Source organism: Aristolochia californica, unplaced genomic scaffold, assembly GCF_029961685.1.
Source record: "Aristolochia californica isolate CCGP_79_NKW_82.1479 unplaced genomic scaffold, dmAriCali1.0.hap1 SCAF_1, whole genome shotgun sequence".
NCBI classification, from domain to species: domain Eukaryota; kingdom Viridiplantae; phylum Streptophyta; class Magnoliopsida; order Piperales; family Aristolochiaceae; genus Aristolochia; species Aristolochia californica.
This window is the reverse complement of record NW_027181770.1, coordinates 11,417,905-11,436,925: the sequence shown is the minus strand read 5'-3', so window position 1 is coordinate 11,436,925 and position 19,021 is coordinate 11,417,905. Positions and strand designations below refer to the sequence as shown.

Genomic DNA, 19,021 nt, shown 5'->3' with positions numbered 1-19,021 from the left:
TTAATTATAATAGAATAACCTTTATAATAGTGTTATAGGTGGTTATTTATCGATTTTCAAATGAAATGAGCATTTATTGAATTTGGCATTAATCACTGTCGATATTGCATATTTTTCTCTCCTGAATTATATTTCATTATTTTTAAGGTTTATTTCTTCCTGAAATGCATTTTATAGATTCAATTATGGAATTTCAGGAGAATTTTGGTGGAGAAGGAGATATTTACAAAAATGCCCTTAGTGAAATGGAGATGATTTTTAGGTCAAATCATAAAGAAGAGGGTATTAAAGAAAGGGCGAGGGGGGGGGGGGGGGGGGGGGGGGGGCGTCAGGAGAAAAGAAGGTCGTCGACCAAAACAGAGGACCGAAAATAGAGGAGGACCCGAGAGGAGTCTCCCACCGTCGTTCACCGGGCCACTGCCTTTCGCCGCACCACCGTCGTCCACCGCCATCTAGCAGCCGAGAACAAACCCGAGGAGAGCTCAAGAGAGTCTCCGTCGGGTACAGTGCTATTTTCTGCGCGCCAGGCCGGGGGGGGGGGGGGGGGTGATCCGAGAGGGCTTCTTCGGTGCCAATTCCGCTTTCCGACCATCCTCCAACGTCTATTACATATTTCCGACCATTCCCGGAGCTATTCCGACTCAGACCGAGACTTGAGAGAGCCGGTTAGAGAACGTCAGCTCTGTTTTGTTCTTCGCCGGACGTTACCTCCTTCCGTCGGCTTCCAACCTTCGTCACCAGCATCGTCTCTACCTCCGGCCACTCACTCTTACCAACCCGAAGCCATTAACTTCGGGAAATTGCAGCACCCGTGAGAACGAGTTGCTGCCCGAGCGAGAGGAAGAAGAAGGGGAGTAATTCGTCATTTTTGAATTTAATTTTTTATATAGTTTGAACTTAGGTTTTGAATGTTTATTGAATCTGATTTGATAATTAATGTTTATTGAATATTTGTTTTCCAGATATTTGAGTAAATTAGCTAATTAGGGTAGGATTATAATTGAGGTTGGATTTTGGTATTTTATTCCAATTTCTGTCTTTTACTCTATGCGCCCAAGAGGGGCTAGACACAAGGATTGAGAAATCGGATCCGTGGTTACGTGGCGCTCGAGAGAGGCACGAATCACCGTAAAATCCAGAGTCGACGTTTCCTATTGTGCAAGTAGTTAACCAGATGATTGCTTGATAATTTAGGATATAATTAGTGTTTAGTTCATATTAATTCATCATATTTGGTTAGGCTAGTTGACTGAAGAATACACAAAAATTCAGTCCTCCCTGTGGATATGACCCTCGCTTCCCGCTAAATTACATGAACGATTCGTACGCTTGCGAGGTATTAAAGCTGATGTAACTAAAATTTACATCAGAGATCACCCGACTATCTAAGGTATCGCGGATAAAATGACAATCAACCTCGATGTGCTTGGTGCGTTCATGGAAAACAAGGTTGATAGAAATCTGAATAGCACTAGTGTTATCAACATGAAGAGGGGTAAAATTAGTCTGAGGGAACTCAAGCTCCGTAAGAAGACTGCGTAGCCATACAATCTCAGAACAAGCAGTAGACATGGCACGATACTCAGCTTCAGTAGAGGATTTAGAAACACGATATTGTTTCTTACATCTCCAAGAATTTAAGGCATCACCTAAAAACATACACCAACTTGTAGTAGAGCGACGAGTATCCGGACACCCAGCCCAATCAGCATCTCTATATGCAATAAGTTGAAGAGAGGAGCCTGTAGGAAAGAATAACCCACTAGTAGGAGAACCTCGAAGATAGCGGATGATGCGTCGAACTGCAGCGATATGGAGATAATGAGGAGAGGACATAAACTGACTGACCTGATAAATGGCATAGGAGATGTCGGGGCGAGTAGTGGTCAAGTAGATGAGACTCCCAACCAAGCGTCGATAGAGAGTAGGGTCATCTAGAAGGTCCCCTTCATCATTCATGTATTTGACATTTACCTCCATAGGAGTATCAACAGAAGAAGTGTTCTCCAAACCAGCCAAGGTAATAACATCTTGAAGATACTTATGCTGGTTTAAGAAAATACCATTGGCCTGATGATGGACTTCCAGTCCTAAGAACTACGTGAGCTAGCCAACACTCATGCGCCATGGCCTGTTTGTAACAAGTGGGAATGGAAATAGAGGATAAAGTAGCGACAGGGGAGACAGTGGAGGAGAAACCATTGCCCTCCCTTATCATAATTCATAAATACATAAATACAAATCAACTTGATAACAACTACAAGGACCGCAACAGCTCATGAATTCTAAAAGAGGCCAATGGAGGAGAGAAACAGAGAATAACGAAGAAGACCTACCAGAGGTACGGAGAGGGAAGAGGCGGAAACGTTTCTCTGACTGGTCATGGATGACTCTTCCCAGCCTCCCTGCAGGTGATTTTGCATCACTCTTTCTTCTTTTATTCTCCTCCTGTTTCGTTTTCTTCTCCTCTTTTGTTTATCTGCAATAATTTCATGTAGGGCGAGCAGACGAGTTCCTACAACACTGCACCATTTTGAAGAAACCCAACTGAGTCGAGTAGAGAGTGTTTCCCTTACAGAAAAAGTACGGGAACAAAAATTGTCTAGCAGGTGCAAATGAAAATGTGAAGAAAGGAAGCGTTCCTACAAACAGAAATGATAAGAGAAAAGGAGGAGGCTCTTACAGGAAAAAGAGAAAGCAATATAATGGTTCTTCGCTTTAGGCCTCCGAAGATGACAGAGAAATGGGTTTCGAACAGGACTAGCGCCAATGATGACAAGAACACTGGCAAATACAACAAAGAGAAGAAAGCATTCCTACAAATAGAAATGACAAGAGCTAAGGACGAGGCTCTTACAGGAAAAAGAGAAAGCAATATGATGGTTCCTCGCTTCCAGCCTCCGAAGATGAGAGAGAAATGGGTTTCAAACAGGACCAACGCCGATGAAGACAAGAACACTGTCAAATACATCGAAGAAAGGAAAGCGTTCCTACAAACAGTAATGACAAGCGCTTAGGAGGAGGCTCTTACAGGAAAAAGAGAAAGCAATATGATGGTTCTTCGCTTCCGGCATCTGAAGATGAGCGTGAAATGGGTTTCAAACAGGGCCACCATCAATGAAGACAAGTACACCGTCAAATTCCATCAATGAAGTCCATGGAAAGATCAGCCCAAACCTATGTAGGAAGGGCAAGTGGTTTAAGGATGCCCACTGAGGATAAATATTCAGCCTTATTGCATTGACAGGTATGACACGAGGCTACATACTCAGCAATTGCAGACTTCATGCCCTGCCAGTAAAAATTGGCCTTAATCCGATGCAACATCTTTTGAACACCCTCATGAGTACTATCATGGTAGGAGGATAAAATTAAGGTGACCAAGGGAGAGGAGTGTGGTAAATAGATGCGACTGCCATACCTAATGGTGTTGTCTCGTATAGCCCACTTGGAGTCCATGGTTCATGCCATGATCTTCTATGAGAGCTCCCAGAGTGCTGTATTAGTCCGCTGGTCCTCTTTAATGGAATCGAGCAAGAGAGACTTTGGCTGGCTAATCACATAGACTTGGTACAGTTCTTCCATATGTCGGGATAAAACATCTGCCACCTTGTTCAATTTGCTCGGCTTGTGTTCCACTGTGAAGTCAAACCCCAATATTTTGCTGATCTAGTGTTGCTATGGGGACGTCGAGATGCGTTGTGCTAGCAGAAATTTGAGGCTGTAGTGGTCAGTTCGGATGAGGAAAATGCATCCCGACAAGTAGGGCCGCCAGTGTTGAACTGCCTTGGCCAACCCAATCAGCTCGCGCTCATAAGCAGGTAATTTCCGGTTATGTGCTGCTAGTTGCGGACTAAAATATGCAATGGCGTGTTGTGCTTGTTGTAGTACTACCCCAATACCCCCTCTGGAAGCTTCAACTCCACCAAAAATAGGGTCTCAAAGTCCGGCAATTGTAGGACTGGAGTGGAAGATAAAGCCTGCTTGAGTGCCTTGAAAGATTTTATTGCTGCATCATCCCAATCGAAGGCATTGCGCTTGAGAAGACTGGTCAATGGACTGGCCAGCCATCTATAATTTTGTATGAATTTCCGATAATAGCCCACTAGCCCCAAAAATCCTCTTAAGGTTGAAATGTTGTGCGGTTGAGGCCAGTTGGTGAGTGTTGTAATTTTTTCTGGGTCCACTATGATGCCCTCTACTGAGATGATGTGGCCAAGATAGGTACCTTGGGCCTTCCCAATTGAACATTTGGAGGGTTTCATGAAAGAGATGATGTGCTCGGAGGAGTTGGAAAATAAGTCATAAGTCTTCTAAATTCTATGCTCTTGATGAGCTGTAAATCAGAGTATAATAAAAAAACCAATACTAATTTGTGAAGATAATCACAGAATACCTCATTCATCAAAGCCTAAAAGGTGGACAATGCATTGGATAACCCGAAAGGCATCACCACGAATTCGAAGTGTCCATGGTGAGTACGGAATGCGGTTTTCTTGATATCTGGAGGATGCATTCTTATTTGGTGATAACTCGATCTCAAATCCAACTTGGTAAAAATTTTTGACCCATGCAATTCTTCCAATAGCTCATCCACCACTGGTATGGGAAACTTGCCTTTGATGGTTTTTTCATTGAGCTCCCTGTAGTCCACACAGAACCGCCATGTGCCACCATGTTTCTTAACTAGTATGACCGGCGAAGAAAATGGGGAACAACTACTTCGGATAAGGCCATGTTCCAGCATGGTTTTGCACTGTCGCTCAATTTCATCTTTCTGGAGGTGTGGATATCTGTAGGGTCTAACCACCACTGCATCAGATCCGGCTTTTAAACAAATTCGGTGGTCACAGTGCTTCAATGGGGTGAGCCTGGATGGCTTCCCGAAACAAGTCAGAGAACTCCTCTAGTAACTTGTCTATGTTGTTGCCTGGTGGGTGTTGCTTGTGTAATAGGTGGACATGGGGGGCGGCTGCAGCTTGACTACCCCTTGACAGCATTGGTTTGCCTTCCGACACAAAGCTCATTGTTAAAGCCGAGAAATCCCACAAAATTGGGCCTAATGTTTGCAATCACTTGACCCCGAACACCATATCAAATCCGACTAAGGAAATGATAAAAAGATTAGTGGTAAAGTGGTTGTTACCAATGGAAAAATATACCCCCTTGCTGACCCCGTAGCTTGGAACCTTCTCACCATTGGCGACTGAAACCGTGGCAATTGGGTGAGGTTGGATCCCAAGGTGGAACTGTTTCACCACTGTAACGCTTAGGAAATTGTGGGTGCTGCCCGATCCACTAACCCACAACTTCTTGGTCAGTAACCTTTGCTCGCACTTGCATGGTTTTGGATGACTTTTGTCTGGTAATGGCATGTAAGAAAATTTCTGGTTCAACCTCCACTTGAGTACCCTCGGTTGGTTCTTCTTCTTCGGCCCATGCTTCCAACTCCAACCAAAACAATCTTTTACATTGGTGGCTAGTCCGGTAAGGTTCATCATAATAATAGCAGAGGTTCTTCGCTCTTTAGTCAGCCATTTCCATCCCAGTTAATTTTTTGATATATGGGAGTGGTGAGTTGCTAGTTCTAGTGGTTGCTGCCATAGTATGGCCAATATTATTTTTGGGTGGTGGCGGTGGTGGCCTTGTCACCGGAGGCGAACAGTTCCTTTCCCCTCCCCCCCCTCTCCCATGCCACCCACCCAGGCACACTGGTTCTCCCCCTTGCCATCCACTCCACCTATTCTGAATGTGTTGTCTTGCTTCCATTTCCCGAGCCAAATTCATAGCTCAGCCCAACTCAGTAGGCACATGGAGCTTCACCTCCAACTTCAACAATTCATTAAGCCCTACTGTAAATAGATTTACATGCTGGTCTCTTTGAACTAGGTGGCTTGCTCGAGCTAGTTTTTCCTGAAATTGAGTTTGGTAAGCTTCCACTGAACCGGTCTATCTTAACAAGACCAAGTCTCCCAACGGGTTGCTGTAAGCTGGCGGTCCAAAATGTATAGTGCACAACTCTTTAAACTCTTCCCAATCTACGATCTGGTGGTCCAATTCCACTTGATGAAACCAGAGTTGTGCTTCATCTAGCAAATGGAAAGCAGCTAGGCTCACTTTATCTATTTCAGGTGTGCCTTGGTGGGGAAAAAAATTCACATCTGTGTAGCCAAATTAAGGGGTCAATAGACCCTGTGCAGGTGGGGAAATCAAGTTTGGTGTACCTGGGTATTGACTCTCCACCTTGTGCTGGTAGACCAGTGCGCCCAGAATGCTGTTCTCCTCCTCTAATGTAAGAGTGCCTTCCATTCTTCGTGTGATGTCTGGATGGTGGTTTAATCCAGCCACAATCACAGAGACTCTACTTGTGATTTGCTCCATCATCTCTTCCATTTGAGCTGCATTGTCTGCCTTCAATTATTTGGCAGTGTTTCTCAGCTCTTCACTGTGGGACGGGTCCCCCATGTTACCCTGCTTTGATACCAAGATGTTAGGGTTCCTTGTCATAGATCGTGTAACATGGCGTGGGATGGGTAGATCTAGAGCTGAAAGGGTAAGTTCTTCCACACAAAATTGCAATTTTTATTAAAAAACAAAAATCAACTTCCATTAATGAGGGTTTGTGTTAGGGTTAGGGTTTAGGGCATAGGGTTGATGGTTTAGGGTTTCAAACCCTAAACCCTTAAAAATTAGAAAAGGTTTAGACCCTAAAAATACAAAATTGAAATTTGTATTAAAAAATAGAAATCAACTTCAATAAATCATCCATTAGAACAAAATCTTCATTTAATTAACTAAAATAAAATACAACAATCAAAATCATCATTATCGAATAATTTGCTAAAATTACCGAAGTCAAATACGACATTCAATAGCATAGAAATCCTTAAAAAAATATAGAAAATTAATAAATGCATAGATCAATTCAATCCAGTTTCAATTAAATTTAGCAATAAATTTAATTTAAATAAAAATTTAATTTATCTGTAATTGAGAAAAACTTTCATTAACATAAATTCAGAAATTAAACAGTAAATCGCATGAAAAATCTTTACAAACTACAAAAAATCATTATAGTAATTAAATACAACAATTAGATTCAATTATTAGAAACCATAAAAATTACTCTACTAAATTATCCTTTGAAATTCGGGTTTGGACGGTGAGTACGACTACGGTTTTGAGAAAAAGGGGTGGCAAGAGGATGAAACGATAGGGTATTCGGAGAGGGGGCGCCAAGAGGAAATGATAGCCTTCGGTTTTGAAAGAGCGGACAACGAGAAGATGGAATGATAGACTTCGATTTTGAGAGAGGCCGGGGTGGTGGTGTTTGTGGGACAGAGAAGAAGGGTGAGAGATGTGGTTGAGATGAAGATTGGGTTGAGAGGGAGTGTTGAAAGCGAGGCTAAACAACAACATGTTATGGACTCCATAGCATCAAGAGTGGCTAACCGGAGAAGAGAATAGATGGAGTAAACTTGTATTTCAGTACCTTAGGGGTTTAATTGTAATTTGAAGTTCCATAAGGGTCTAATTGTAATTATAGAACCTTTGATGTTTTCCTTGACCTATTTAGGGCGTCAAGTGAAGGAATGAAGGAAGCATTGATCATTAGTCTAAATGAGATCAGGTTCTCTCTCAAAAGAGGCCTAACGTGGGAGCTCCTTTCAAGGCTCCCTTCCTTCACCATTGGGCGTTCCAGGAACCCCAAATCCTTCCCTTCCTCATCATTCAATCTGGAAGCTAGAGGAGATCGCCGGGTGACTCGATCCATGGCTAGAGAGCTTAACAACGTGGTATCAGACAGGACCACCCTTGGTGATTCCTCTTCACCTGCAGAAATTCGAAATTTTGTGGAAGAAAACCATGCTGGTCTTCAATCTCAAATCAATGGCTTGGAGGGAAAATTCCAGATGTTGCTGTCACGTATGGAAGAAGGATTCACCCAGCTTTCAGTCCAGATGGCATCCTCATCACGTCCAGCAGATCCTCTCAACCCTCTGCCAACGCCTCCACCTCCTCCCCTGCGCCAAACACCTCAACCTCGTGGGGGCCTCAATCCAGCCCCTCCTACCGTGCCAAGGTACACAAAGCTTGATTTTCCAACGTATGATGGGTCCTCCGACCCTTTAATGTGGTTGCACAGGTGTGATCATTTCTTTTCCAATCAAGGAACTCTGCCCGAAGGCAAGGTTCAATTAGCCGCCTTCCACATGCTCGATGAAGCGCTTATGTGGTTTCATCAATTCAAAAACGAATTTGTGGTCTATGATTGGGAATTTTTCAAAGAAAATTGTATGCTACGGTTTGGTCCTCCGCTTCGCAGCAACCCAGTTGGGGATTTGGTCAATCTAAAACAGCTTGGCACTATAGAACAATATCAGAAATTGTTCCAAGAAAAACTTGCTCGTGCAAGTCATTTGGTCCGACCTGAACTTTATGTAAATTTGTTCACGGCTGGCCTGGTAGAACCCCTTCGCCTAGAAGTGGAATTGGAAGCCCCCACCTCCCTAGCCCACGCCATGAATTTGGCAAGAGCATTGGACACCAAACAGCGCCTCTTCCGTGAGTCCTTAAACAAACGTCCTCCTTGGCAACCTCGCCCACAGCCCCATGGCCCTTATCCCACTCCCCCCAGGCCTCCTCCCAACCAACCATCACCACCACCACCAGCCTTTACACCCCCACCAGGATTTATCAAACGTCTGACCAAAGCAGAAATTGATTAGAGGAGGGCTCAGGGCCTATGTTTCAATTGTGATGAGAAATTCGTCAAGGGCCATCTATGCAAAAGACTATTTTGGGTAGAAATAGAAGACCCCTCAGAGGATGACTTTCAGGAGGATATGGACCAAACCGAGGAGGACACACCAGAGATCTCCCTCCATGCCATGACCGGACTGCATAGCACAAATACCATGCAGGTCCATGCCACCATGAACCATCATATTCTGCTAGCACTCGTGGACTCAGGCAGCACACATAATTTTATAAGCAGCCAGGCAGCACAACAGTTGGGGTTATCACTACAGCAGAAATCAGGAATATCAGTCTCAGTGGCTAACGGTGACAAGGTCACCACAGTGGGGTTCGGTTCAGCAGTGCCCTTTACTATTGAAGGTCACTCCTTTGTAGCAGATTTTTTGGTCATACCGCTGGCTGGGTTTGACCTTGTCTTGGGAATTAAATGGCTACAGCGATTGGGTCCGATCTTATGGGATTTCCAATCCCTGACCATGAGTTTTAACCAGGACACACATCCGATCACCCTCCATGGCAATAGCGCCCAGAGGCCATGCAGCCTCCACACACTTTCGGTGGATCCTTCAACAGGGGATAACTTAGCTTCATTGTTGGTCGAATATGCTGATTTATTTCAGGCACCTGCCGACCTTCCTCCTATAAGAGAGTGTGATCACAGAATTCGTTTGAAGATGGGCACAGAACCAGTGGTAGTGCGTCCCTACCGCTATCCCCATGTGCAAAAAGATGAGATAGAACGACAATGTCAACAAATGCTACAACAAGGTATTATTCAGCCTAGTCGTTCTCCTTTTTCATCCCCGGTATTACTCGTAAAGAAATCAGATAAATCTTGGCGCTTTTGTGTGGATTACCGTGACCTCAATGCTCGCACCATCAAAGATAAATTTCCAATTCCAGTGGTCGATGAATTATTGGATGAGCTACACGGCACTCAACTATTTACAAAGTTGGACTTAAAATCTGGCTACCATCAGATTCGGGTTTATTCAGAGGATATCGAAAAAACTGCCTTCCGCACCCACCATGGTCACTACGAGTTCTTGGTGATGCCATTTGGGCTATCCAATGCCCCGTCCACCTTTCAAGCGCTTATGAACCAGGTATTTCGCCCTTTCTTACGGAAGCATGTCTTAGTTTTTTTTGACGATATCCTGGTCTATAGCAAAACTTGGGCAGCACACTTGCATCAATTGAGACAGGTTTTCACCATTCTCTGAGCACACCATTTATTTCTCAATCGTGCCAAATGTGACTTTGCCACATCCGAAGTAGCTTATTTGGGGCATGTGATCTCAGCATCCGGGGTGAAACCAGATTTCAGCAAGATACAATCGGTGATGGATTGGCCCACACCTCACACCGTTACAGCTTTGAAAGGGTTCCTTGGTCTCGCAGGGTATTATAGAAAATTTATCAAAGAATACGGTCACCTGGCAGCACCATTGCATAATTTACTGAAGAAGCATGCCTTTCAGTGGTCTCAGTTGGCAGACTCCTCATTTAACAACTTAAAACAGGCATTAGCGTCAGCACCAGTTCTCCAATTGCCCAACTTTGCCGAAAATTTCATCATAGAATGCGATGCATCCGGGGGAGGGATTGGTGCCATCTTGCAGCAACAGGGTCACCCCATTGCCTATTTCAGCCGCCATCTCGCTCCTCACCATCACAAGTTAGCCACGTATGAAAGGGAACTTATCGGTTTGGCCAAAGCTGTGCAGCATTGGCGGCCGTATCTGTGGGGCAGACCTTTTGTGATCAGGACAGACCACTGTAGCCTCAAATATTTATTGGAGCAGCGCCTTACTACGTCCCCACAACAACATTGGCTCAGCAAATTAATGGGATTCGATTTTCAGGTGGAATACAAACCGGGTTATCTCAACAGGGCAGCAGACGCTTTGTCACGCCGGGAACTAGAGGATTCACATTTGCACGCATTGAGCCACCCCAAGTCGCCCTTGCTGGACACAATCCGTCAGGATACTAGCCATCATCCAGATCTCCTTGAGTTACAAGCTCAAATCGAAAACCATTCCAAGGACAAGAACTGGACACTACAGGACGGTCTCATTCTGTATAAAGGACGCATATATCTTCATCCTTCGTCGGTACTCATTCCTGCCATTATTGCCTCCTTTCATGAAAGTACACATGAGGGCCAGCAGAAAACATACTTCCGCCTCAGTCGGGAATTTTATTGGAGCGGTATGAAGCGGGTCATTGCTGAGTATGTTGCAGCGTGCCAGATCTGTCAGAGGAATAAGTCAGAATCCTTACAACCCGCTGGCTTGCTCCAGCCACTTCCACTTCCTTCACAGGTATGGGCAGATCTATCAATGGATTTTATCGATGGTCTTCCTCCTTCTGCAGGGAAATCTGTTATTTTTGTTGTGGTAGACCGGTTCTCGAAATATGCCCACTTTATGGCCCTCAGCCATCCGTATACAGCCACACAGGTCGCTCAGCTCTTCATGGATAATATTGTCCGTCTCCATGGCCTTCCGGAGACCATCACCAGCGACCGTGATGCGATCTTCACCAGTAAATTCTGGGGGGAACTATTTAAGCTCCATGGTTCTAAGTTAGCTTTTTCGTCAGCATACCACCCTCAAACAGATGGCCAGACAGAAGTGGTTAACCGCACATTGGCGATGTATTTGCGGTGCTTTGTGGAGGACACGCCCCGACTGTGGGTTCGTTGGTTAGCATGGGCGGAGTATTGTTATAATACCTCATACCACACCGCCTTGGGTACTACCCCTTTTCAAGTTGTTTATGGACGCGAACCTCCGCGACTACTTTCTTATGAACCGGGGTCTTCTCGGGTAGCAGCATTGGACCAAGCATTAGCCGACAGAGATGCAATGCTTGCTCAAGTCCGCCTTCAGTTACAATGTTCACAAGCAACTATGAAGCATACTTATGACAAAGGACACCGTCCCCTTTCCTTTGCACCTGGAGAATTTGTTTGGCTCAAACTTCAGCCATACCGCCAACTATCTCTTGCAGCCATCAAACGCCATAAGCTCTCTCCAAAATTTTATGGGCCATTCCAGATCATGCAACGTATTGGCACTGTGGCGTATCGTTTGAAACTACCACCAGACGCCAAGCTCCATGACGTCTTCCACGTCTCCCTTCTCAAACCGTTCAAGGGAGACTCACCACTGCTGCATACCCCTCTGCCTCCTCTCAAAGATGGCAGGTCCATGCCCACGCCCGCTCAGATCCTTCAAGCCAGGCGAGTTAACAACGCTTGGGAAGTGTTGGTTCGGTGGACTGACAAGGAATTGATAGAAGCCTCTTGGGAGACACTCGAGTCCTTCCAGACTCTATTTCCCACTTTCGAGCTTGAGGACAAGCTCTTTCTTCAGGAGGGGGGTGATGTTATGGACTCCATAGCATCAAGAGTGGCTAACCGGAGAAGAGAATAGATGGAGTAAACTTGTATTTCAGTACCTTAGGGGTTTAATTGTAATTTGAAGTTCCATAAGGGTCTAATTGTAATTATAGAACCTTTGATGTTTTCCTTGACCTATTTAGGGCGTCAAGTGAAGGAATGAAGGAAGCATTGATCATTAGTCTAAATGAGATCAGGTTCTCTCTCAAAAGAGGCCTAACGTGGGAGCTCCTTTCAAGGCTCCCTTCCTTCACCATTGGGCATTCCAGGAACCCCAAATCCTTCCCTTCCTCATCATTCAATCTGGAAGCTAGAGGAGATCGCCGGGTGACTCGATCCATGGCTAGAGAGCTTAACACAACAGCAGGGGAGTAGTGGGGAATGTAGGGGACATGCACGACGAGAAGACGAGAGGAGTTTGAGAGAGGGAGAGTCGAGAGGGATCAAACAAAAGAAAAATAAGAGGGTCAAGAGAGGGTTTACGTGGCATGTGAAGATGTGTCACGATGATGTGGCATCCAACATGGATGGTAACAAGGCATTCGAAGATGTGTCATCCCTACATAGAGGAAGACATGACTTCCCAGTGACAAGGTGGGTGAAGTGTTGTTGGACTTTTTGGGTACTGATGTGGAATGATGACATGGTACCACGTGAGCGGTCAAAGCTTACATGCCACCTTTCACTGTACACGTGTAGTTGACTAGTCAAAGTTGGGTATTTGTGTTAGTTGAAAAGTTGGTTATTAATGTTATTATTTTTAAAAAAAGAGGTAATTGTTGATTTTCAGGACTCCATGGATTTAGCTCATGGGAGAAAAGAGAGAGACACCCATTGGGAGAAAATTGGAGGAAGAAGAGGTTATGGACTTATTGTCCTAACCCTTCCCCTGAAGCTCAATTTATAGATTAATGAAACTACAATATTACAATTATACCCCTAGAACTTAAATTATTTACATCAATGCCATCTCTATGAGATGACTCTTTACTTACCATTTTGCCATCATAATGTGGGCCTATGGGCCTTCTCCTTGATTTTTGGACCTGGAGCCCATCTTCTACATCTCTTGGATGTGTGTCTTCCTTGGTCTTATGGGCTTGAGCCCATCTTCTAATACACTTGGATGTGAGGGCCTTCCTTGGTCATGTGAGTTTGGGCCCATCTTCCAATACTCCCCCTCAAAATGGGGGTGAAAGAACATCATGAACGCCTAGCTTGCTGCAAATGGTGTATATGATTTTCCCATAAAAAATGGTAGTCCACCATATCTTCCAACACCCACCTCAAACTGGAGGTCTCTTCCAAGAGGCTCACATGGTATAACAAAAGTGAGAGTAAAGTAACTCCTAGCCGTAAGACATCGCTCCATACTCCAGTCAAATAACTCATGCTAGATGTTGGACACACTCCTATCTTCTATGAGTAGTGGGTCTATAGACATTGCTCAGAAGTGTAATAAAAACTCATCCATCACTGTGTCCCTCCACTGGACATTGACTCTCAAATGGTAGGAGTAATAAATGCCAATTAAGGAGGGTAACGGGTAATCACCCGGAGGATAATATTATGGGGCCACCAAGTGCTTTCTTCTTGATCAGAATAACCAATACACACAAAAATCAGCAACCGTTTGTTGAAAAAACCACACAGTGTTTTTGTTAAAAAGGACATAATATGATACAATAGATATGCAGCTTCTCATCCAAAATTTCTATCGGGTCCCAAGGCCCATTTTGTCAAAAAGATGATCAATTAATTTCCAGTTTACATGGTCAAAGGCTTTTTCAAAGTCAAGTTTCAAGACAAATCTGGGTAGTTTGGATTTTTTGAAATTATCGAGGAGTTCATGGGCCTCCATAGCTGAATCTAGATTATTTCTTCCATGAACAAAAGCACTTTGATAAGGGTTAACAATTTTTGGGAGGAGGGATCTGAGACGGTTTGCAAGAATTCGACCAATAATTTTGTAGTAGCTAGTGGTGAGGCTGATAGGTCTAAAATCTTGAGGAAGGGCTGAATTGGCTTTTTTGGAACTAAGGCAATGAAAGAGGCACCCACTGTTTTGTGGGTGATGCCGACTTGGTGGAAAATTTGGATGAAAGCATATACATCTATTTTGATTATGCCCCAAAATTAGTGGTAAAACTCACTGTTGAAACCATCAGGGCCAGGAGCTTTGTCCTTTGGCAGACCAAGGAAGGCTAAGTCAATTTCTTCAAGGCTGAAGGGCCACTCTATTTCTTCCACATCAGAAGGGGAAATACGTTTATAGTTGAGCTGGAATAGCGCAGGGCAGTTGAAACATACTTTTGAATAGAGATCTGAAAAGAACTTGACAAGAAAATTAGATATAGAGGGAGTATCCATGATTACTTGATCTCCTTGGCAGAGAGAAGTGATACGGTTATCCCTCCTCCAGGCCGATGCAATAGCATGGAAAAGTTTGTGTTTCCATCCCCCTCGTCCAGCCAGATGAATCTTGCACGCCATTGCCAATGAATCGTATCATTTCGAAGAAAATTTGAATATTCAAAATTTAGATGATTTTTAAGAAGTAATTTAGGAGAAGAAAGGGACCTTTGTTCTTCGAGTAGATCCAGCTCAAAAATGCGGCGACGTACCGTATTTTTCTGGGAAGCAGTAGCAACTCGATGATTTAGAGACCAAGTGCAGATCTTCGCCTTCAGAGCTTTGATTTTGAGGGGGAGTGTTATGGTCCTGGGTTAAGTACCTATTCCTTCCGCTCCTAATAGGCCGGTATTTTGGGTAGTATTGGCTAGGTGTTTAACATTTGGTATTAGAGCAGGAGCTACGTCACGAGTTTGACTCCCGGTGTGGGCGATCGCGTCGACTCAAATGTAGGCGACCATGTAACAGTGGACCTCGTCGCTATGTGTTAAGCCGCCATGGTGGGCCCATGACTTGATAGCTGGGCCACTGTGGACGTCGGTTGGTGAAGGTGCGTGTGATGTTATGGTCCTGGGTTAAATACCTATGCCTTCTGCTCCTAATAGGCCGATTTTTTGGGTAGGCTAGGTGCTTAACAGGGAGTGCCCAACCTGGATTAGGGTGATGCACAAGTTCTTGCCACTAGACAGCAAGATCAAAATTGAAGGATTCATTAAAGGTCTTGGAGTTTTCAAATTGAAACGGAGAGCGCTCCCAAGCAGGGGGTGAGTATTGACTTGAATAGGCTAGTGATTGGAACCAATTTTTCTTAGGACTTGGCCAGATGTGTTGGGGAAAATATGAAGCCACTCATTATTTGCGAAGAATCTATAAAGCTTGAAAAGAAAAGGGGAGGTTTGGCCATTTGACCAGGTGAATTGTTTTTTTCGGAGAGAGGGATTTCTGAGAGTTCAAGGCTTCCAATGAGATCAGAGAAAGCTCTCATTGAGGAAGTGGTTCTGATGGCTGGAGGACTTTTTTCTGAGCAAAGAAGGATGACATTGAAATCCCGGGTGAGGACCCAGGGCAGATCTCAAAGTTGGACGAGGAGGTAGATTTCTTCCCAAAAGGAGGCTCGGTCATTTTGGTGAGTTGGGTCGTAGAACCCAGCTAAGGCCCAAGATGTGCCCAAGGAACGGTCATTAAAATAGATGCCAATGGAGAATTGACCCGGCTGAGAGAGAGTGGCATCTACTAAGTTCGAGTTCTAGATGACAGCGACGCCACCAGAGTGCCCAATCGCATCAACCTTTGCCTATTCAGGGTCTGAATCATACCGAAGATACAAGCAATAGAATTATCAAAAGATTGTAGCTTAGTTTCTACTAATATTACAATATTGGGCTTACATTCAAAAATGGCTGCTTTGATGATCGCACACTTGGACCGTGAGCCGATTTCTCTGACGTTCCATGAGAGGATTATCATTTAGGAGGGGGTGGGGTGATATCCTTCTCTAGGTAGAGAGAAGATTCGTGGTAATATTTGCAGAATATCCACGCTAGGTGTGTGTCATTTCTTTGAATTCCTCGGGAAGGCAATCTTGGTCTTGGTCCTTGAGGAATTGGATGAAGTTGGCTTGAGACAGTCTGATTTATCTGAGCGACGTTTGCCAAATAATCAGGTCTTGGTGGGGGGAGCGCTTGTGGAGGTGCTTGGCTTTGCCCTTCTTCTTTCTTCTGGAGTAGGTGAAAGTGAAAGGGGAGATGGGAAGCTTTTTTTCAAGAGTGTATGAGCTTGAGGCTTCCGTTGTACAGTTTGGCTTAAAGGTTATCAGAGGGGTTGGGCAAACAATGTGTGTGTGTGAGGGGTGCGGGGTGCGGGTTGTTCTGCGTCACAGAAGGATCCCAAGTCTGATATCTTGTTAGCGGTTGAATTAATTGGCTGGGTGAGAGACGATGAGATTGGGGATTTCCAGGGGGTAGTACCGAGAGGGCTCTTTGGGGAGTTTGGGTTTTGAGGGCTCGAGGTGGCAATATGAGTGAGGTGACAAATCTCCCTTGGCTCAGGTGGATAAATGGGGGGATATTTTGAAATATCATTGGGAAGCGGAGAAGGGGTCTTTTCAGACCTCAGGGAAGGATTAATGAATAGGAGGGAGATATTTTTTGGAATCAGTGCTGGAGACGGGTGATTTGACGAGGTGGGGTTGGCTGTCAGAGTTGGCTGAAGGGTTATCGATGGGGAAGGAGTTAGGGGTGGGGCTCGAGGCATGGTTGATGTCTGACAAGTTTCTTGGGGGTAAGGGTAGGAGCGGAAGGATTTCGGGGAGGGGTTCAACGGTGTCGTAGGAAGGATATTTCTAGGGATTTGGGCGATATTTGCCCAGGTGGCAAGTGGTGTGGGTGAGGTACGGAGATTTGGCAGGAGTAGTAGATTTGTTTCGTGACGTGTTTGGGCTTGAGTCCGAGCTGGATCGGATGGGATTTTGGTTGAAAGGTCTCGATAAGTGGAGGGGCAAATGTTTTTTTGGGTTTTGGGTTTTGTCAGTTCGACTGACAAATGGAGGTGTGGGGGAAGGCGATATGGTCAAGGATGGCGAGGGGATGGATGATTTGGTAGGTGAATGAATTTGTTCAGGTGCCAGTACATGGGGGGATCCCGAGTTTTTTTTTTAATTTTGAATTTTGGATCAAGACAACTGTCCTCGTAGGGTCCATGGTTGCCCTGTTCCGATTTGACACAGGGTCAGTCAGGTTCAGAGTTGGCTTGGAACATTTCTTTATCAACTCAGACTGAGTTTGACTATGTGAAAAACCCTTCGAGTTGAAAACCGTGGTAGGAAGGATTTCTAGGTTTTTGAATTCCATGATGATCCATGCACTGGTTTTTCCGGAAATAAGATTGATAAAGTGAGTTCCACTTACTGAAGATTTTGGCTAGAGGAAGAGATTCTCCTAGTGGAGGACTGTCGATTGATCTTTTACCTAGATGACCTCATCGAAGATACTCGCGAGGCATTCTAGGGTATGTTTGCATCGAATCTCCATGGGAATGCTTTGAAGAACTACCCAGTGTCTTGAGAGGGGAGTTGTGAGATCGGGGCTCCAGTCATCCATGCTCAGTATTGGGGATCCCACTTCGTTCTTCAATTTATGCAATTTTTTTCAGTCTTCTACTGAGTTGAAGATGATAAGCCACTGTCTGTCTTGAATCTGAATGGTGGCTTGGACTCAAATTGATGGTGCTCTTCCCTGAATCCAGTGTCTGATTTGTTTGCTTTATGGACAAAGATGATAGCGGCTAGGGATAGTTTACTAAATCCTTTAGTCACAACTTGGTTCGAGAGGGTAAGAGAGTAGTGCTTTTCATGTATCAAGATCTGAAAGTGGGGGGGGGGGGGGGGGGGGGGGGGGGATCCATTTCAATCATTTGCTGGTGGTGGTGCTGCTTCTCTGGACGTGATCGGTCATCGCCCCCTTCTGAACGGTGTCCCACTCTATGAGGTGGGATAGAAAGGGTGGTTGGTGGAGGGGAGTAACGTCGTGCCCCGCGTGTGCGCAGAGCGCTCTGCCTACTGCATGGACCTATCCACAATTCTGGAAATGGTTGGTTAATAGTTTCTTGATTATTGTTTTCTTGATCATCCTAAAAATTGATGTAGGACAGCAACAACGGGTTACAAGTAATGAAGATCGCAACGTGTTATGACAATGCATCACCATAGCACCTTTGGTGGAAACGTCTAACTCTTACAAACTAGTTTCACCTATAGATATTCACTAATAGTATGAGTCGTTGCCCAGTATTCTGCTTTTGTGTTAGACTAAGCACCAAATTCTATTTCTTGCTCTTTTGGCTGATCAACAATTGTTGACTTCTTGTTCAGCTTGGACCTTGCATAATTGGCATTTAAATATCCTCTAATATGCAAATGACCATGAAGTTCATAAAATGAGTCTTGCCCAGTGTTCCCTTCGGATATCTCAATATCATATGTGCAGCCTAAAAATGAATATTTTTAGGATGCTCCACGAATTGGCTGACCATACAAAAAATGAGATGTTAGGCCGAGTAACTGTGGCATAAATAAGTTTGTCCACTAATCTTCTATAGACAGTCTTATCCTTGAGTTTTGCACTATCATCTTCATGAAGATTATGATTCACTTCCATAGATGTCTCAAAAGGCTTCACTCCCAACAAACTATACTCATGTAACATATGCCTGACATACTTCTTCTATGTCAAAATATTTTTGTCCCTCTCGCTACCTCAAACAAAAAAAATTAATTGAGAGATCCCAAGTTCTTGGTTTGAAAATTGTTAAATTTGGTCCAAGGCCTCCCAAAATGACTAGCCAACTTAGTAAACCACTTTCTCAGCTAATAAACTCAAGATCTTTGTACTCACTAATCAATGTGGGACTATTCCTTAACACTCCCCCTCACGTGTAGGCATG

General features: G+C 44.5%; 1 protein-coding gene across 1 annotated transcript; it reads right to left on the bottom strand.

The window, feature by feature from the left end:
• Positions 1–1,308: 1,308 nt before the first annotated feature.
• LOC137946351 (secreted RxLR effector protein 161-like) lies at positions 1,309–1,980 on the bottom strand. Its single transcript, XM_068792614.1, has one exon. It carries the CDS (start codon positions 1,978–1,980, stop codon positions 1,309–1,311), a length of 672 nt encoding a protein of 223 aa, XP_068648715.1.
• Between the last annotated feature and the right edge of the window lie 17,041 nt (positions 1,981–19,021).

Coding starts and splice junctions, on each gene's coding strand:
- LOC137946351 (XM_068792614.1), bottom strand. CDS start 1,980: ATGGAGGTAAATGTCAAATACATGAATGATGAAGGGGACCTTCTAGAT.